The 19,494-nt window shown below is 47.2% G+C and overlaps 1 protein-coding gene across 5 annotated transcripts; it reads right to left on the reverse strand.

Annotated features, from left to right (window-relative positions):
* Nucleotides 1–958: 958 nt before the first annotated feature.
* Nucleotides 959–17,852, reverse strand: VGLL2 (vestigial like family member 2). 5 transcript variants are annotated; one of them, XR_014217808.1, is made up of 5 exons: nucleotides 17,574–17,800; nucleotides 11,961–12,270; nucleotides 3,069–3,572; nucleotides 2,100–2,193; nucleotides 959–1,501 (listed from the first exon to the last, which is right to left on the reverse strand). XR_014217808.1 is itself a non-coding variant. In XM_082216166.1 (5 exons), the coding sequence occupies exons 1-4, from the start codon at nucleotides 17,652–17,654 to the stop codon at nucleotides 2,159–2,161; spliced, it is 930 nt and encodes a 309-aa protein (XP_082072292.1). In that variant the 5' UTR covers nucleotides 17,655–17,800; the 3' UTR covers nucleotides 959–1,342; nucleotides 2,157–2,158. The 5 variants fall into 5 exon arrangements, 4 of the variants coding, with proteins under 4 accessions (XP_082072292.1, XP_082072291.1, XP_082072293.1 ...); XM_082216166.1 differs by having other exon boundaries at nucleotides 959–1,342; nucleotides 2,157–2,193; XM_082216165.1 differs by having other exon boundaries at nucleotides 2,157–2,193.
* Nucleotides 17,853–19,494: the final 1,642 nt, after the last annotated feature.

A 19,494-nucleotide genomic window follows, 5' to 3' on the forward strand; every position in this document is an offset into this window, starting at 1 on the left:
TACTGACCATAGTAGCTATAGGCAACATCTAGGATTGGAGACAACATACCTGCATGACAGCAGAATAATGTTTCTGGACCACAGCACTACTGCCTTCATGCCCTGCTCTTGGATTTTCTATGCTTGCCCACTATGCAAAAACAGGATGCTGGACTAGATAAGCCTTTGATCTGATCCAGCGGGGCTCTTGTATTTTTAACATTACCCACACCAACAAAACCCTTGTAAAACATTAACCTCGGGGATGTTTCTTCTCAGTTGAACATGGAGAATGTTGACTGTTGAACACATTCAGGTTCTGGGCACACCAAATCTCCAGTCTGTTTTGCTTGCAAAACTCATACAATCAGATGGTGAAAGGAGACATCTTTAATTCAACTTTCCTACAAATAAACATCTCATATATGTCCCTTCAAAAAAGAAGAGAAGAGAGACCCAGTCACTGACCACTAGAAAGATACATACAGTGAGCATTCATATTAAATGGGGCCCTTTGTCTATCCAATTACTCCCCCACCCCAATTTTCTCCAGTTGTTACTTGTGGGGCCTTTTCTTTTCTTTTCTTTTTTGAAGGGTCTCTTCTTTCAACATAAAACGTTCCTTGTATAAAAACCTTATATATACACATATGGATGGATGCATTATCCAATGCAATTGTTGTGCCAAACTCGGAGAAGTGCCACCTTAGTTGTCAAGTTTCTAGAATTCGAACAGTTGTCTCTTGAACAGCTGCATTTGTGTAAGCCGGGAGGGCAGGTGGCCTGTGCTAGTCACTTGCCACTCATCACCATGCTGAAGACTGAAAGGTCTCTCCATTAAAAAAAATGAAAAAAAAATCCCAAACGTGCCTAGGAGTTTAGAATTCCTTTCTTTGTTTCTACAGTGGAAAGGACAACAATCCCATTTACAATGTCTGAATATCTTCTCATGCTGCTTTGAAAAAGGACTGTGGAGGTGTTTTGTTTTTTTAAAATGTCAGTCAAAAAGAAAAGCCCATGCCATCGTGCCAGCAGCAAACACTTTTTGCTTCCTAAAGTCAGCAATTTCAACGTCCTTCTTTGTTTCTCTTGATTCTTTAGAATGGCCTGGCCACTGTTCATGGATGAGGGTGCCAAACCCCATCATCACCCCATCATCATCTTAGGTCCTGTTGGTTGAAAGTTGAAGTCTAAGCAGCTTTTAACTCCCACTGAATTGCCCGTGTTCTTGTCCTTGAAATGTGACACGAGATACTGAAAGATGGAGGGGGACAAAGAAGATGGAGTTTTGGGGTGGCTGGGAACGCTTTAGAATCAGCAGTTCAGCTCAGGAGGGATCCACCACAGAAGGAATAACGGCGAGCTGTAAACCAAGATCAGAAGCTGTTACAAATCGACTCGATTCAGCTCTGTCACCACCAGTCCTACTTAGGCAGAGATCTGACTAGAGGGGAAGAAGAAAAGGTGGAAGGGCAGGTCTAAAACCAATAGAGGTCCTTGCTTTTATCCTGAGGCTGTAAACCTGAGAACAGAGAAAAGAGAGAGAGAAAGAGAAAGAGAAAATGGAAATAAAATAAAACAGAAAAGGGGGAGGGGTATAAATATATAAGGATGTGGCAGGGGTGGGAAAAGACAACCACCACCATTTTCTTGAAAGGCTAGGTAACCTATCTAAAAGCATAGCAACACACTCTCGAAATAAAAGGAAAACCCAAGTTCAAATGGATAGCTTCACAAGAGAATTTAGGGAATCCTGGTGGAAATCCGCTTTTGGCACTGTCCCTCACCTTTAGTTCCACATCTGTAAAAATGGGCACTTGGAATTGAATCAAACATTTTCTAAACAGAGAGGTGACTTGACTATAAACTAGGCATTAACAATGGGTTGCCATGATGAGCCCTCACAAACACAAAGAGCTCACCCTACAGGCTTATTAAGAGGATGGTGACAATTTAGAAAATTATACTACAGAGCTCAAGGACAGGAGCAACTTCATAAAAATACACATTAGGGGAGCAAAGGGGGAAGTGGGAAACATTTGGAGGGGGAGCACCTGGATCCATTGTTGCTACCCCTTGGAGTCATCCCTGCTTGGGGAATAAATGCAACAGAGACTCACAAGAGATGTGACCAGTTTTATTTACAACTAGGTCCCTACAGGGATAATTGGTTTCACCCTTAGTCTTTTGAATTGTAGAATCCAGAATTCTTTCCTTAGAGAGGGAAAGAAAGAGAGAGACAAACACAGAGAAAGAGAGAGAGAGATGTTACCTAAGTTTGCACACCCACTAAACTAAAAATTAAAATAGTAATATCTGTATTTCATGGAAAACACATAGTAGACATCTCCTCTAATAAGAAAACATATTCTCTATCAAGAATTTGTTAAAAACTGAAAGTTTCTTGAGGAAAGGTTATGTTCATTTTGTGAACATACTCCCTAAGATAGATGTGGATAACTTGTGGACACTGAGGGCTGAATAATAAGTTGCATCAAGGAATACTTGAACTTGGGCTCTCCGGTGTGTTTCCTAATATCACAATCATATTACCTATTTTTCTCAGTTTGCCTGTATCCGTGGCTTCAAGTGAGCCCACCTATGATGTGTTGAAGCAGCTACAGAACTATCACCATTCAGCTACGGGGCAAGAGTGTTTGCATGGATACACTACACTTAATATCATTGTACGAAAGCTAGATTTTTTTTCTTGATAATTACAGCATTTTTATTATTATTATTTTTTTACAGGAAGGCAAGAAAAGCACCTGTTAAGTTTAGAAATAAATAACTCAGTTTTATGTCTCACTCTGTTTCTGTTTTGTGCCTTACTTTGTTTTCATGTGTCACCATTTTAATTTTTTTTATTATGGCTAAGGACCTCAAAAGCTGGAAGTGGCCCCTCTAGGAGAAGGGCTGAGGGCAGGAATTGTATTCTATTACTGTTTATTCTGCTATTTGCATTTATTTGGGGTAGAGCAAGGGGACCTTACGGATGACGAACACACACACACACACACACACAGTATTCAGGATGTGAGAAAAGGGTGGGTGGACAGAAACAGAAATCTACACCTGCCAGGCCTTACCTGTGTCCACATTGAGGCCTAAACTCTGTGCCATTTCCCCTGCAGGACTGGCGAAAGGTGCTGGCGTTGTCCACGCTGAAGTGGCAGGCTCACTCTTGCCCAGCTCGCAGGGAGGGCTGACGGGCGTGGGCACTGAGGCGGGCGTGAGGCGGTGGGGGCGCACAGAAGCAGCGGGCACCAGCAGGGAGCCGTAGCGAGGGTCAAAGTGAGGGCCGTAGACCTCGTGCACAGCGGTGGGTCGAGGGTAGGCTGAGCTCTGTGTTCCAATGTAAGGGTGGTGGTGGTGATGGTGGTGGTGGGCAGGGTGCCAGGGCTCCGGGGGCCCCTGGTGGAGGTGACTGTGCAGCGAGCCTGGAGAGTAAGGGTCCGCTGTGGCAAAGGGCAGTTCGCTGTGGGCAGTGGCTGACAGTGGGCTGCCCAGAGACGCAGGCACTGAAGAGGGCTGGTACGTGCTGTTCCAGAAGGAAGGTGGGAAGCTGCGTTGGCTCATGGGGAATGATCCATCTGAACAAAGGAAGGTGGAGAAGGACATCAGAGCCGCATCAGAAAGGTGTGATGTCCATCCATTCCGTTAACCACAAGGACTCCTACTAATAATGCATGTGCTTTCTAGATAAGCATCCTTCCTGTATCCTTTTTCCAAGGCAAATTGTTTCGCCAAAAGGGTCTTCAGATTAGCCCCTCTCCTGGACTTTCACCCTGGCCATCAACCTCTTTTTCTGATTCACATCAAGAATAGAAGGGTGCTCTCCCCCCAAAAAGAGTCCCTTGAATTATAAAGGCCAATGCCATTTTTACCAGTGATGCTTTTAATAGGCAATTTCAATTGGTCAGCTGTAACCATGACTAAGGGCTCATCCACACTCATCCTTTTGCTCCACACTTTCTAGGAACAGGTCCTCATTTTAAAGCTCTGTGTTCAAGCACTCCCTCCTCCCACTACTTACCTTGGGGAAACCTGCTCTTTAATGCTGAATTGGGACAAACAGCAATTCAGGTTTTCTGTGGATTGCTGTTTGGTCCAATTCAGCGGGAAAGAACATGTTTTTGTGGGGAAAGCGCTGGGGAGGGACAAGAAGTTTTAAAGCATGGACCTGTGTCTAGAAATGTGGCACAAAAAGAAGTCTGGATGAGCTTCCAGATGACCTGATTAACCAGCTTTCAACCTGATTTGTTTGTGGAGAGATTAGGCCACATCAGCTGCTTGATGAGCATTCGCCTTGACTTTTCTGTGGTGAGATTGGATGATGTTGCATCAAGCCACTGTTATCTCACAGAGTGCATTTCCCTGCCCATTTCCTTAGTGTAAAAAGTCAGATATTGTGGGGAAGTGGGTTTGTTTCACAAAAGCTCAGAATCAGCTTTAATTGCACAACCTGAATTTGCTGGTATGCGATTGAAAGTCTTAGAAGGAACCCTAATGTTGATTTTTACCCTTGCATCATGTAAAGCCTATGTCAAAATACAAAATAAGCATTAAAATCCACATTGGCTAGAATGTCCAACCAAGACCCTAGAAGCACGTTAAAAACTAACCAATTTATTATGGCAAAAGTTTGTGTGGATCTTAGTCCATGTTGTCAGGTACATGAAATGCAGTTCTATTTGGCAGATACACATAGGAGTAAAGGGACGGGGAGAGTAAAGTTTGGCATTAAATTGCAGTGAAATGCAAGACGCAAGCTGACAATCTATTGATTTAAGTTAGTCATCATGTCCACTGATCTCAATGGGTCTACAGTGATTAGGACTGAGGATGGATACATCCCATTTTCTGTGGCAATTCATTCAGAACTGAAACGGAATGATCATAGCTTGCTTTTTATGTTCCATTGTTACTTAACTCCATCCTTTACATCCATGTATATATCTTTATTGAAATTGGCTGAATTGTAACATGAGTTTACTTTTGTATTCTGTCCGGCATTAAGAAGATTGGTTGAATAATATGACATGAGCACAGATGAGTTGTTTGGTGTCTTGTGTCAAAAGGAAATATATTCTGCACTTTCCTAACTAAGAAGTATTATTGGCATCTTTCAAAAAATAAAATAAAAATGTCTCTAGTCCTCCAGAAACTTAACTCCACCCTGGTGAATCTTTTTAGAGAGAGAGTGCACTGAACCCTTGATTCCAGAAGAGATCCACACCGTGAGCAACCCATGATTCTCAATAGCTCATAAGCAATTTGATTCCCACGGAGCAACAGACAATCTCAGCTGTCAATGAACCTTGAGGCAGATAACAGAACCCTAACAACATCTGATCTCAAGAGATTATCCTTGGGATTATTCTCACAGAATCCCATAGTGATAAAATCTAAATTACATTCTACACACACCATGGGGGGGGGCATCTCATGCAGCCACCACAAGGATCCCATCAGGTTGCAGGATAACCGCTGGCTTTAACCAAGGACACCTTGAGAGCTAAGAGAGTAAGCGGGGGTTTAGATTTCTCATGATCAAGTCTCAACATGGAAGATCTGCATTCACAGTAAGGTCATGAGGGAGCTTGCAGATTTCTCTCAAATAATACCCTTGCAGCTTAACTATACTTCGTTATAGGCAGTGGCGTAGCGTGGGTTGTCAGCACCCGGGGCAAGGCAAGTAATTTGCGCCCCCTAACCCGTGGATTTGCGCCCCCTAACCCTAACCCCCAGATGTTGCGCCCGGTGCGGCCGCCCCCCCCTGCACCCCCCACGCTACGCCACTGATTATAGGCATGGTTCTCATCTATTTTATTTTTAAACAGGGCGGGAAGACGCTTTGCGCCTGCAATCCTGCGCGCTTCCTCGGAAGCAAGCCCCGTGGACATGTTTCTGAAGAAGCATGGCTAAGATCAGGCTGCAGCTCGAGACAACGGCATCCTGTGTGTATCCAAAACAACCCTTAGTGGCTCCTCGGGCGTTCAAATCGCGACCAAAGCAATCGCTGATCAGAGCAAGTGCTTTCCTACCAGGGCTACCCTGCAAAATATTCGAGTACGCAGGAAAGTCGCGGAACTTCTTTAAGAAAAAACGTACATCGGATCGTGTCCCTTAACTGCTGGCAGAATTATGAGTGTCTGTGGCCGAGGTGACACGCTGCGTCCTGTAAGCCGCTGATTTTGGAGGGCTGCTGCGGTCCCATAGAAGCGCCCTTTAGAGTCACAGAGTCTGCCATGGACTCCTTTCTCTCTGTCAGCCCTTCAAGTCGCCAGGAGGCATTTGAGTGGGGATCGGGGCCGAGCGGAAAGGAATAAGCTGTCCCTGGGATTGGGTTCCCAGGTGGTGCTGGACTACAACTCCCATCATCCCTTGGCCACCGGTCCTTCTAACTAGGGATGATGGGAGTTGTAGTCCAGCAACAGCATGGGACCCAAGCTGGACTTAATGGCGGCGGAGCTCTTCCAGAGGGTAACCTGTCTATCACTTCGCTAAACTTACTTCCCAAAGTGGGGAAAGCAGACCTGCTGCGTCCGCGGACCCGTCTGCTCATCCCGCTGACCGGGACCCCTTGCTGGGTCTCTGAACCGAAGTCTTGCCCTTGACCGCACCGCTGCTCCCCATGAGGCTAAGGTTCGAGATTTTGCAAGTTTTCCAAGGGAGATTTCTGCCCCAGTTTTTGCGCATTGCTGAAGGGCGATGCAGAAGCGCACTAAACAAGCGAATTTGCACTCCCGATCTGGAAAACCCTCGAGCAAAGTGGGGTGGGAGCATGAGAGTCTCGGGATCGTGGGTTCGAGCCCCACGTTGGGCAAAAGAGTCATACATTGCAGGGGGTGGATTAGATGACCCTCGTGGCCCCTTCCAACTCTACAGCTCCTTCATGATTCTAACTAGCCGGGGAAACAGAAGTTGGAACCCAGTGGAAGCATGTTTACTTCGAGAAAGTGATGTCTGCAAAGAATGGCTACTCGGAAGTAATTCAGTGAGGGTCGCTCCCAGATATGGGGCTGCGGCCTGACTTTGCGACTTCTGCGAAAACATCTCTGGAATGGTGATGTCCGCGTTTAGACAAATATTGCTGAATTTCGAGATTTCTCCTTTTCAGTAGCTTGTTTCCTGGCTGCTGTGACTGTGCTTTGATATCCAAGTGTGTCATACATGGACGTAGCCAGGATTTTTGTTAGGGGGGGCAGGCTTTTGTTACGGGGGGCAGAACTTCAGGTTTGTATTGATTGGGGGGTAGCTGCATACTCTGTCTTGATTTTTAGAGAGCATTACCAAGTGTATCTAGAAATACCCCAGCCATCTCTTTCTTCACTACAAAATGCCATATACTGCGGTGCAGTATTTCAGAATACAGGCACCATTTTTTAAAAGAAAATAAAAATAAAAAGGTGATGGTAGTTGAGAATTAATTGCCAATTTTAAAGATTTGCCTCTTTCTAAAAAGAAAGCAATTAGTTATCACACTAATTAGTAATAACTAAGATAGCAATTAGTTATTACTGTTCATTACCCTGTCCGCTTATAAAAATGATTAAAAACCCAGCAAGAGTCATGAATCGAGAGTGAATGCGTGGTCTAAAATCCAACTTTTTCTCTCTCCCAGAAGTCGTTGCTTGGCATCATCCGGCCTAGCCAAAAAAGCCAAAAAGGTGGGAAAAGGCGAGGGGAGGCCCCATTATCCATATTAAACCAAACACCTTGGAATCGAATGGAGAGGGAATGAGACCCCCAGTCTGTGACTCCGGCTTGTTAAGTACTTGAATTTAAGGAGGCTGTCCTAAGCGCACATTTTATGGGGTACCTTTCATTGCTGAACAATTCCTTCAGAGTGAAAGTACACATAATTGTGCCGTTAGCCCGTGCAATTCTACACTAGCATTTACTCCAGAGTCTGCGAATTCGATGGGATTTCTCCTCCGGTAAGCTACGTGCCATAATTCCAGAGGATTCCAGACAGGAACACCCGTTGCTGCAAAAGCATTCCTACAACTATTTAAAATCACTTACTTACTATATTTTTGCTTCAGGGTCGCCTTATTTCTACAACGCCAGGAACCCGGACTTAAAAAGCATTAAGTAATATTTGGGGGGACAAAAAAAATATTTGCTCTTCCAAGTAGCCTAACAGGTTTGGCGATGAGGCGGCTACATTTTGCATCCCACGTCTTTTTATTCAGAAGTAAATAGTACTGCATCCCGTTGAGTTTCTTCTCAAAAGTGTTGTTTGGGGGCTTTTCCTTTGCCTTTATCGGGCAGATTGGATTTTTCGTTTCTTAGAGCCTTGGAAAGAAAACCCCGTTCTTAAATGTGCGATTTGCGCACCTGGAAAACCCCAGCCTCTCTCCCCATCCGGCCTCTCCCTCGCCTTCTGCGTTGCCGGATTCGTTTCCTTTCCCCATTGAATTAAGACGCTCTTCCCTATTTGCCTCCATGCGTTTTCCCGCGCCCTATGTCCCCTGCCCCATGTCGGCGGCCGTTACGGGGCCGGGGTGTCTGTTGGTCAAAGGGGACTGTCTCTTGCTGCGACCTGTCGCCTCCCGATCGCTCTTTAGAGAGAAGAATATTAATCCCGAAATTAACCAGTCCCATGCAAGATCCCTTTTTTTTAAAAAGTTGATACTACGATCCTGTGATCTCTCTGCCTGGAAGTAAACCCCCATGGAGTTCAGAAGAGCTGCTTCCAGGGTGAAAATGGATAGTTTTGCAAGCGCTCTCTCTCTCTCTCTTTTAATTACACCAATGTTTAATTGGTTGTTTTTTTAAATGCTTGGCGCCTCCTTCCCATGTTTTGAACTGTTCTTATTTTTATCTGTAAACCGTCTTGAGTCCCTGGTCAGGGGGAAATACGGGGTATAAATAAATATACTGTATTGTTATAATAATAAAATTCCTTTCAGTAGCACCTTAGAGACCAACTAAGTTTGTTATTGGTATGAGCTTTCGTGTGCATGCACACTTCTTCATGAAAGCTCATACCAATAACAAACTTAGTTGGTCTCTAAGCTGCTACTGGAAGGATTTTTAAAATTTTGTTTCGACTACAGCAGACCAACACGGCTACCTACCGGTAACTAGTGTTATAATAATGTTACTGATCTGTATGTAAATTGTTAGAGAGCAACCCAGCCACGTGTCCTCCTGCAATAAGTCTTGTTTTTTCGTGTTCAGGTTGTTTTTTAAAAACCCAATAACCCCCAAATCACCATCCTTCTCCTCCCCCTGTTCCTTTAACAGCTGCTTGATATGCAGGAATTAACAAGCGCCGCTTTTCGCCGCCGAAAGAGAAACGGAATCCGCTGCTAATTGCTGCAGCTCAAGCGGCGGCTCACGGCGCTGGCGCGGCCCAAGCCTCCGGCATGCTGGTCTCGATCGCCCGGGCGCAGACGCCCCAGCTTGTTTCTCCCTTCCCCCAGTTGCGCTCCCCGAGGGACTGCCGAGATTTTCTTGACAACGGCCTCTTGGGGGCCACAAAGGGCAGGGCAGTCCTCTGCCCTTCTCGGCCCGGCAGCTGCTCCGGGGAGACCTTGCTGGGCCATTTGTTTTGTCTTTCTGAAATTCCGGCAGCTGAGTTCCCCTCGTCAGGGATTTTTGGTTTGGCAGGAAAGGGGGTAAATTCATTTCTCCCCTCCCTGTGAAGAGTTTGGCCCTGTAAATTCCAGAAAGTGGAACTTTATTATTATTATTATTATTATTATTATTATTATTATTATTATTATTGCAAACTTTGCAAATGTATAAAGAGGTAAGGTTAAAATTTTAAACTGGATTAAACTTGCGCTTTCAAAACTACACACTTTTTGATCCAATATGTGTGAGCAGAAATGTATCAGCTTGGAGAACTTAGTAAGAGAAACATCACCTTTCACAGGCAGCTGCCTTGGATTGAGGCGAACTTTTGGTCCAGCTAGATCAGAATCGTCCACAATGATTGGGAGAGACTCTCAATTCAGACGAGGGACATTTGCAGCCCGACCTGGGGATTTGACCTTCTGCAGCCAAAACAGGTGCTCTACTAGCTACCATTGCATTGCCAGACAGGGTTTAGTTTGCAAGAAGGTTATTGAGATAAATGTGATGCTGGCAATCGGCACTTTTTTAAAAGAAAAAAGAAAATACTTAAAGGCAAATGGAAAGGTTAGATCTAGATTAAATTGAATAAAGCATGGACTGGCATGTCAAAGGTGACATGGCAACTTCAGAAAAAAATTGCATGCAGGGAGAGAACCCATCCCAAAACAAATTCCAGTGTGGATGCACCCCTGGCCTGTTTTTCTTTAAAAGTTCTACCTCTCCTATATTCTCTTCTATATAGAATAGAATTCTATAATAGAATTCCCTTTTATTCATATGCATAGAAGTTCATGGACCTACAGGACAATTCAAAACACATCATACACAACCCACCTTTTGCAGTAGAAAAGATTTAGGCTGTAATCCAGGAAGTAAACCTCACTGAACTCAGTGGGGCTTCCTTCTGAGTAGGGTTGCACTGTCAAACAGCACCGAACATGGGGCTCCTGTGCCTTTAAGAGATGTATAGATGAGGGTACTCCAGCAGATATAGCTATAGGTACCTGGTCCTCCAACTTCCATTGACCCCCATGGGCAGGGAAGCAGCTGGTTTTGCCTCTTTGTATTTTTACTAACTACAGAAGTGCCCTGCAGGATCAAACACAGCCTTCTTGTTCAGCATCTCTCTTCACACAGTGGCTGACCAGATGCTTGCTGTCAGAAGGCCACAAGCAGAGCAAGAAGGCAAAGAGTCCCCCGTCCCCCCTGCAAATAGTTTCAGTGATATACTGTGTCTGTATATGGAGGCTTCATATAGGTTTCACACACTTAACTGTTCTATTAAGATCAATAGGGTTTATAAGAGCCTAATCTGAGCTAGCCCATGTCCTTTACTCAGAGCATTCAATGCATCTAGTGTTGGGAATCTGATAATAATGTTTTTGTGGCTCATTGCTTCCTTCCCCCACTGTTTTGGAAGCAAGGCACAAAAGATGAAATATATGCCCTCATTGCTTCCAATTAAAGTTTGTTTGTGGATTCTTGCAGGCTGCCATTTATTCATCAATAAGGCCCATTGAGTTGCTTGCAACTTATGTGTCACTAACTCCCAAGTGAGCCTACAGGATTACAGCCTTGGTGAATACGATTATTCCTGGATTCATTTATTGGAGTAGCTACTACAGACCATTAAAGCTGTGATCCTATGTACCCTTATCCTGGGACTAAGTCACATAAGGCCAAATCAATGATATAGTCTTAGGCTGTGTACACACTTCTGTTTACTATGCATCCAGTGTGTTCCCACTCCTAGTTTGGAAAGTGGTATACCCACGATGTTAGCCATATATATCCTGCCATTGCTTATGAAGTACATTGTTTTGATGCATCTCTTCCCCCCCCTCAAAAAGCCCCAGCTTTGATCCAGATTGGGAAAAAGAAGGACCTAGCTGTGTTTTAAGCTGGTACTGTGTACACAATCTTTATTGTCTTGGCTCCCTTCCTAATTTATAGGTGATTATAAACAGATATCCCTGGAGAAAATGTGTCAGCCATTATGTTTGCACACATGCGATATAATTCTGCCCCAGCCACTCCACACTTTCCCCACTGCAGACATAGAACTCTGTGGGTTATGCTGAACACATCTATTCACAGGTGAGCAGCACACCTAAGGTTGTACCAAATGCCCCTTGCTTCAAAGCATTAGATCCCATTCAAAGTCTGTATCCAGGTCACTGCTGCTCCCTGAGCTGCCTGGCTTTCAACAACAGCTACCACACCTTATGGCTATAGTGGCACAACATCGTGTGCTAATTCTCCCAAGCTCCCTAGTTCCCTGCTGGGAAGGCACCAGTAGTTAAGCCAGATTCAAAGAGTTTCCTAGTGCAGGCGCAGACAGACCAGGCAGCAAGGGTCCTGCAGGGCCAAGAGGCTTATCAGCTCACCCCTCCAAGAGCTGGAGCTCCTCATGGCAGCCTTCGTGCTGGAGCTGCTGGGCGAATAGCTGCTGGGCTGGCTGAGGGCTCGGCTGAAGTGCTCATCCACCACAGCACTGATGTCCCCTTGGAAATAGGTGAACAAGACGCATCTGGAATTGATGACTTCAGCCTCCGGGGGGCGCTCTTTCTCCGGGCTGCACTCTTCCTCTTTGATGCTGGCAGAGGCAGTGTGGCTGGAGAAGGAGCTGCTGGCACTGCTGCCGCTTGTGCTGGCGCTCTCCGCGGCTTCCTGCATCTTCGAGTAAAAGGCTAGTTTCTGTGGAAGAGAGCAAAAGGCAATCAAGGTCCGTGCACACATGCCTGCCCATCGGAAATGTGCCAGTGGCTCCCCTGCCAAACAGTTGCATTTCGAGGACAATGAGGCAGCAGAAAAGTTCTGCCCCTCAACCCCAGTTTTTGTGTATAAATAAATGAAATGCAACAATCCCCAGTCTTTTCTACAAACCCACCCATGTAGGAGCCCCTCATCAGAAGGGAATGAGGTCTGGAGGAGGAAAGCATGCATACATTGGGCTGGTGGACTGATAGACATACATAACTTTTAAAAATGTGTGTAATGAAATTCAGAGCCAGTGTGGTGTAGTGCTTAGAGGGCTGGACTAGGACTTGAGAGACCAGGGCTCAAATCTCCACTCAGCCATGAAGCTCCCTGAGCCAGTCACAGTCTCTTAGATGCTCAGCTATCTCACAGGGTTGTTGGGAGAAGAACACAGTGGTACCTCAGGTTAAGTACTTAATTCGTTCCAGGTGTCCGTTCTTAACCTGAAACTGTTCTTAAACTGAAGCACCACTTTAGCTAATGAGGCCTCCTGCTGCTGCTGCGCCACCGGAGCACGATTTCTGTTCTCATCCTGAAGCAAAGTTCTTAACCCGAGGTACTATTTCTGGGTTAGTGGAGTCTGTAACCTGAAGTTTATGTAACCTGAGGTACCACTGTACTGAGAAAGAGAGAACCATGCACGCCATAACAGACAAATACAATTTAGCACTTTGATCAATGACTGGTGGTATGATTTATTGTTATCCTAGACTGAAAGTATCTTTGGCTACAAAAACTCTCACTGCTATTGCTTTGCCAAAGGGCTGCTGGGCTATTTAAAAAAATAAAAAAGCTGGGGATGCGACGGGAAACCAACACTCTACACGTCTAAACTGTCTGCAGGTGTCTGACCTACTCTGGCTCTTTTATACGCTCAGGTGGAGGCCTGGTGAACAAGGGGTGGGTAGAAGGCACATGTGAACACAACACTGAAAAGCACGGATTCCTGAGAAGGCAAGCTTTGCCTTTCATCAGTGGGCAGATTTGGGACACTGTGGTTTGCGCCTCAGTCAGGTTTTACAATCTCCCGATCCACAAACCTTTCAGGCAGGAGAAGCTTTGCTCCAACGGTTCTGGCTGAAGGAGCTGCTGGATCGCAGCAAGCTGCCCCGTCCCTTTCTCTGGAGGGAAAAAGCTCTCTCTTCCTACTCAAAGCGTACACTTTGAATCCAAGCAAACTGACCCAGTTCCTTGGGCTTGGAGGGCTGCGGCCAGCGGAGAGCAGCAAGAAGCAACGCGCTCCGGGTTTCTCTGTTTGGCTAGCGCGCTTCCTCGCAGCACGCAGCGCCGGCGGAAAATTTGGCGACGTGCCTGACTAGTCGAGGCCGACGCGCCGCGGAGAAGGGCCCTCGGAAAGCAGCCGCTCAGGCCGGACAGAAGCGAAGGCACCGCTCCTGCTCGCTCCGATCCGTATTTTGCAAGAGGAGCGGGGAAACAAAAGCAAGACCGAGGTGGAAATGGACCAGGCAACGGCCGACGTCCGCAGGCAGGAGAGAAGATGTCCGCGGCATCCCGCTTCCAAGCTAGCCCGAGGCAGCTGGAGCAGGCGGAGAATCCCATTCCTTCTTAAAGATAAGAGGGGACACCAAGTGTCCAAATTCAAGGGAAAACACCAGGAGGAATCGTAAAATAAAAAAAAAACCACAAACTACCTCGCGCATGAAAGCGCTGCGCTTTAACAATGTCTGAATGGGACACAATGCGGATCCAAATCCAGAAGATGTTCGTGTATTTTGGTTTCTTAAACAAAATAAAACTATGCCAACAGCAAAAAGCCCTGTTGATTCTAAGAGACCGGAATGGCAGGCCAGAGATCGCCCTGAACCTGGTTATTCGCGTGAAATTACTCTTAGTGAAGGGTCCCTGGAGCGTCAACCTTTTCAAAACCAAATGAAGGAAAACTAAAAACCCGAGAAACGGCGAGTCCCACGAAGTGGGCGCGAGGAAGATGTTGTTTTAAACATGTGGTCTACACTGGGAAGACTTTTCTGAGCTTAGTGCTAGTAGAAGCAAGAGGCGGCGGGAAAGCAACTGCCAGGACTCGAACTCGGTTTGGGAAGAACAGCGCCCGCTTGGCACGGGGAGAGAGAGAGAGGCATTTCCGACGGGACCAGATTATTTTTCACTGGGTTCTTTGAGAGAGAGAGAGAGAGAGAGAGAGAGAGATCTCTAAGGCCTGCTAAATGTTCTCCACGTTTGCTTTGCCGCGGTTAGCGTGTCTGCAGCTGCTGCTGCTGTTGCCGCCGCCTCCGTCAAGGGCCATCAAAATGCAAAATGAATAATTGGATTCGGACACAGCGCAAAAGTCCTGGAGGGAGAGTAAGAAGACGTTGGAGGGGGCGGGAGGCAAAGCAGCCAGGCTCGCCGCTCTCTAGATTTCTGCGATTTAATTATGCTACGACGTGGCCATCTCAGGAGCAGAGCGGCTTTAAAAGGGCGATAGATGCATTCGCGGAGCCGTCAGTCAGTGGCTACTGGCCACAAGGGCTACTTGCACGGCCAGAGGTCTGTTGTGTCTGCGAATAATACGAGTCTTGGGGGGGGGCAGCAGGAGGAGGGAAGGACTCCTGCCCTCCTGGCCTGCTTGGGGGGCTTCCCAGAGGATCTGGTTGGGCACGGTGCGACATAGCGCGGTGGGCCTGATCCAGCGGTGGGCCTCTCCTTATGCTGGAGCGATTTGGGAGCGTATTCTGACCCACGCCTGCCTCAATCCCTGCGCTGACCGGCCTCCCACTCCAAGCAGCAGATATTGGAGGGAGGGACCGGCACCCAGAAAGCCCAGCAAATTATTTTTCATTCGCTCCATTTTCACCACCACGGAGGGCCCTGAGAGCGGCATCTCCCGCTCCTCACTCTGACCGACAAACCAAACGGGACTCTTCCTCTGCTGAGTGACCTTCCCATTTCCTCGAGCTGCACCTCCTCGCCTGGAATGCACAATTGTAAGGTCCTCGGGGCAGGAAGCTTTCCTTCTCTTTGCTTCGTTACTGTGGCAAAGCATCAGGCGCATCGGCTTGGACAAGTCACTCCTGTCCGTCTCCCCAGACGGGTCATCAGAAATGTCCCATTTTTAATACAGTCTCGGGAAAAGAAAATTAGGTACCGCGATCTCCAAATCCTACTAATAATCAAGGTGCTTCAGAAGCCAGGTGCCGCCACAGCAGGGAGTCGGCATAGGGAACTGGGTCCTTTCTCAAGGGACCCTATTCTGACCGGCCTTGCAGAACTATCTGAGAAGGAGCCTGACAAATTAAGAATTACAAGCATTATTCTCCATACATCGGTGGGAAGAGGAAAGAATAGCGAGGGCTACGCTTGGGACGTTATCTCGGAAGGAAGGAAGGAAGCAACTCGTGGAACTATTACCTGACATTCATTCGTTTTATGGCGGAACCTGAATCGACGTTCCTAAGGATTTCAAAGTGAACTAAATTGACTTAGCCGCCGGCTGCGTCCTGCAGAGCCTAACTTCGCGTTATCAACCACATTCATTTGGAAGCAAACGGCTAGGATTGTTGGGCCTGTTCCGTTTAAGACGGTCATGAAATACAGAAAGAGTGTCGGACTCAATGTCGCCTGCTGTCTCTTCCTTTAATGCCGAGTTTCAGTTTTCCTTGCAAACTAAATTTCTATTCCGCCCGACACAATGAAACAATTTTGAATTTCTTTTGCTGTCCAAGACGGGCTTTAAATGGAAGGCAATATTTCCGCATTTTGTCAGTTTTTTTTCCCACTTAATGATATCTTATTTTTATCTGAACTCTTCAAGAACCAGAATTTATTTCAAGCAAAACAAACAAACAACACTCAAAACAACAACAACAATCCACTCACATTTGTTAAAGAGGCACGTTAGCTACCGACGCAATACAATTCAGATTTCCTTGATTCAAGGAAGGTTGCTCTAGCGACGGAAATGAAAACGAATTGCTTCTCTTATTTGCAACAACGAACCGAGGGGCAAGTGAAGGCGCCGGTCTCGGATTTATCGCCGCGCCTTTTGCATGCAAACGAACAGGGCTGAAACATCTTGCTACTTCCGAGTCCAGAGTTCTGAACTTTCTTACAAAAAGCTGCAGAACGCGTCCCGCCTGCTTAGCTTAGGAAATTAACCGAAAAAAAGAGAAAAGCTCACTGAAAATTGCAATGGCCAGAGAGAACGAAATTGCAGGAAGGTTTCTAAAAATAAAATAATCATTTGGGATAGTTTGCATTTATACAACGTATTCCGAGTCCAAAGCAATCCACGCTTGTTAGCTTACGACATCTTCGCAAGGAAGGCCAGCGTTACTGCACAGCCTGCGAAGAACGAGGTAAAAATGGAATTCCAAAAGCCACCTCTGGAATTAGTGGCTGAACTATTGTTCCAACTCCTGTTACAATCTCATTAACACTTCTAACCATTACAGTCGTTCTCCCATTCCTGAAAACAAGTTTAAATACCTTTGGTGTCCATGGGTAATATAGTTCTAATTCCAATTGGCGGGCAGGCTGAGCTCGCTGCGAAACATCCCCACCCGCCATCTCGAGAGCACTTCCTATCCCGAACATGAACACGTTTGCAAAGAAAACCAAAATAAAATCACCACAAGCCTGACTAAAACGGAACCATTTGCTAATTCAATTCCCCCAGAAGTCGAGGGGACCGCGGTCCATTTGCGTTTCAGCCCAAGAATTTTCTGACGGTAAGAGCTGTTCGACTGTGGAACGGGCTGCCACGAGAGGTGGTGGATTCTCCTTCATTGGAAAGGCTTTAAGCAGAGGTTGGATGGCCACCTGTCATGTATGACCTAAACTGAGATTCCTGCACTGCAAGGGGTTGGACTAGATGACCCTGGCGCTCCATTGAGACTCTCAACTCTACAATTCTATTATTCATCCAGCGAATAGGAGTGGGGCGGGAAATGGAGCGATACAAGAAGTTGAGCCCCAGGATTCCATTCGCACCCCCCCCCCCAGATTCCTCCGGCTGCGCTCATAAGTCACCCGCGACGCATTATTGTGCCAAGCTCGAGCTAGAATTATAGAACTGGAGGGGACCCCGAGGATCATCTAGTCCAGCCCCTGCAATGCAGAAATCTTTCGGCCAATGTGGGGCTCGAACTCACGAGCCTGAGATTAAGAGTCTCATGCTCTACCAACTGAGCCATGCCAGAGTATATGCCAGGCCAGTGGCACCTCCTCGACGGTGCCCGGGGCTTCCCCGCCTCCCCCACCCACCCTCCGCCCCGGCCACTTACCTGGTGGTAAGGGCTATAGGCGGCTGCGAAGTACGGCTGGGGAGGACCATAGACCTGGTACATCACATCCAGGCAGCTCATGGCGAAAGGCAGCCGCGACTCCGGCAGCGGAGCGTCAGTTCTGGCCCGGCGGCTGCATAGGGGGTTTTTCCGATCGGGCCGCCCGCCCCTCGAGCAAGGAAGGGGCGGGGAAGGAAGCTCGCGGGAGGAAGGGAGCCTGGCCCTGCCCCGCCGCCGCCAGCCAGCGCAGCGCCAGTCCACGCGCCCACGAGGAACAGGCGCGGCGGGCGCCAGCCGGGAAGCATTTAAACCGCACGCTCCGCGTCAGGCGGGGGCGGGGCGGCCGCGGGCCAATGGGAAAGCGCCCAGCGCGCACGCGCGCCCCTCTGCCCGGTTGCTCTGTGACAGGCCTCCCTCGAGCCGCCGCCGCTGCCCGGACAGACGTCGCGCCTTTTCCTGTGCCGGGGGTGGGGGGCACCTGGTGCGTTCGGAGCCCATCGCCAGAGCGACGGTAGATCCCGCCCCTCCGTGCACGTGCTTTGCATTGTGTGTGCGGTGGGGGGAACCCAGGGGAGACTGCAGGCAAGCAGGTAATATGGGCAGGAAGAAGGGCGATTGATGCCGCGGAAGAAAAACTGGTCCAAATGTTGCTTGTTTCTTCAGACCGAAAGGTCCACAGAGCGCACCACGTGCAGTCAAAGCAGGCAGTCCCTAACTTGCAGTCTAAAAATAATAAACGCATATATAAAAGCAGACTATGAGGAGGGAATGCGGCCAGGACGCAGGAATCGATTAATAGAACTCTGCAATTCTGATTCTTTAAGCTGCATGTACTAGAGCGGAGTATTTGAGAGAAAGCAACGAACACGAGCTGAATATCTGGAGGATTCCGTTCAGCGGCAAGATTTGCCTCCTGGGGGGAATATTGCTTCCTTCCACACCACATCTCTGCTGTGGCAGAGACTCGTTCATTATATTTAGTCGTTTAGTCGTGTCCGACTCTTCGCGACCCCATGGACCAGAGCACGCCAGGTACTCCTGTCTTCCACTGCCTCCTGCAGTTTGGTCAAACTCATGCTGGTAGCTTCGAGGACACTGTCCAACCATCTCGTCCTCTGTCGTCCCCTTCTCCTTGTGCCCAGGGCAGTGAATAGCTGCTACTTCTGCTTGCCATCTGCCCCAGGTGGGTGAGCGAGCAGCAACTTGCTGCTAGGAGTAGCAGCAGACACTGTGTGTGTGTGTGTATGTGTGTGTGTGTGTGTGAGAGAGAGAGAGAGAGAGAGAGAGGTGTACAGGTAGCATCGGGGATGGATGCTCCTTGTTAGGGATGGAGGAGAAATTCAATATGGTATGCATTTAAAGCCAAATCTATCAGATTCACACTTTCTGAAACAGTCTTTCTTTATTTAGAGCATTTGCACCCTGCTGTTCAGCCAAAAAGGCTCCCAAAGTGGCTTACATGCTATAGAAACAAGACAGTCCCTACCCACAGACCTACAATCTAACCCCCCCCCCCACCAAAGCACAGCTATCCTGCACAATTTGCACTTATCCAAATTTTGCAATGCAGTTCTCCAGTCAAAAATTTATATGTTTAAAAAAAATTATATGTTGTAAGTGTGCTTAAAATGAATATATTAGGGGAAAGAACATACAAAATTGCATTGGATCAGTGAAAATTGCTTGCAAAAATGTGTACATGGGTCAAAACTGCATATGACCATGTGTTCAATAAGAGAAGTTCATACAAAAATGGTGATGTGATGAATTTTCATGAGGATTAAAAGAAACAAACTCACAGATTTCTGCAAAATGTGGAGAACGGAACTGGAAAAATGAGAAATGGAAAGAACCAAAATTGACAAAATTCTTCTATCCCTACTCCTTGCAACCAGTGACCCTTGTAGTGGCTGGCAAGGAA

This window comes from Podarcis vaucheri (genome assembly GCF_965113315.1).
Source record: "Podarcis vaucheri genome assembly, chromosome: 3".
NCBI lineage: Eukaryota > Metazoa > Chordata > Lepidosauria > Squamata > Lacertidae > Podarcis > Podarcis vaucheri.

Coding starts and splice junctions, on each gene's coding strand:
- VGLL2 (XM_082216167.1), bottom strand. CDS start 17,654: ATGAGCTGCCTGGATGTGATGTACCAGGTCTATGGTCCTCCCCAGCCG. Junction 12,271..17,573: donor CCTATAGCCCTTACCACCAG/GTAAGTGGCCGG, acceptor TCTCTTCCACAG/AAACTAGCCTTTTACTCGAA. Junction 1,502..3,068: donor AGGCCTCAATGTGGACACAG/GTAAGGCCTGGC, acceptor CTCTGTTCTCAG/GTTTACAGCCTCAGGATAAA.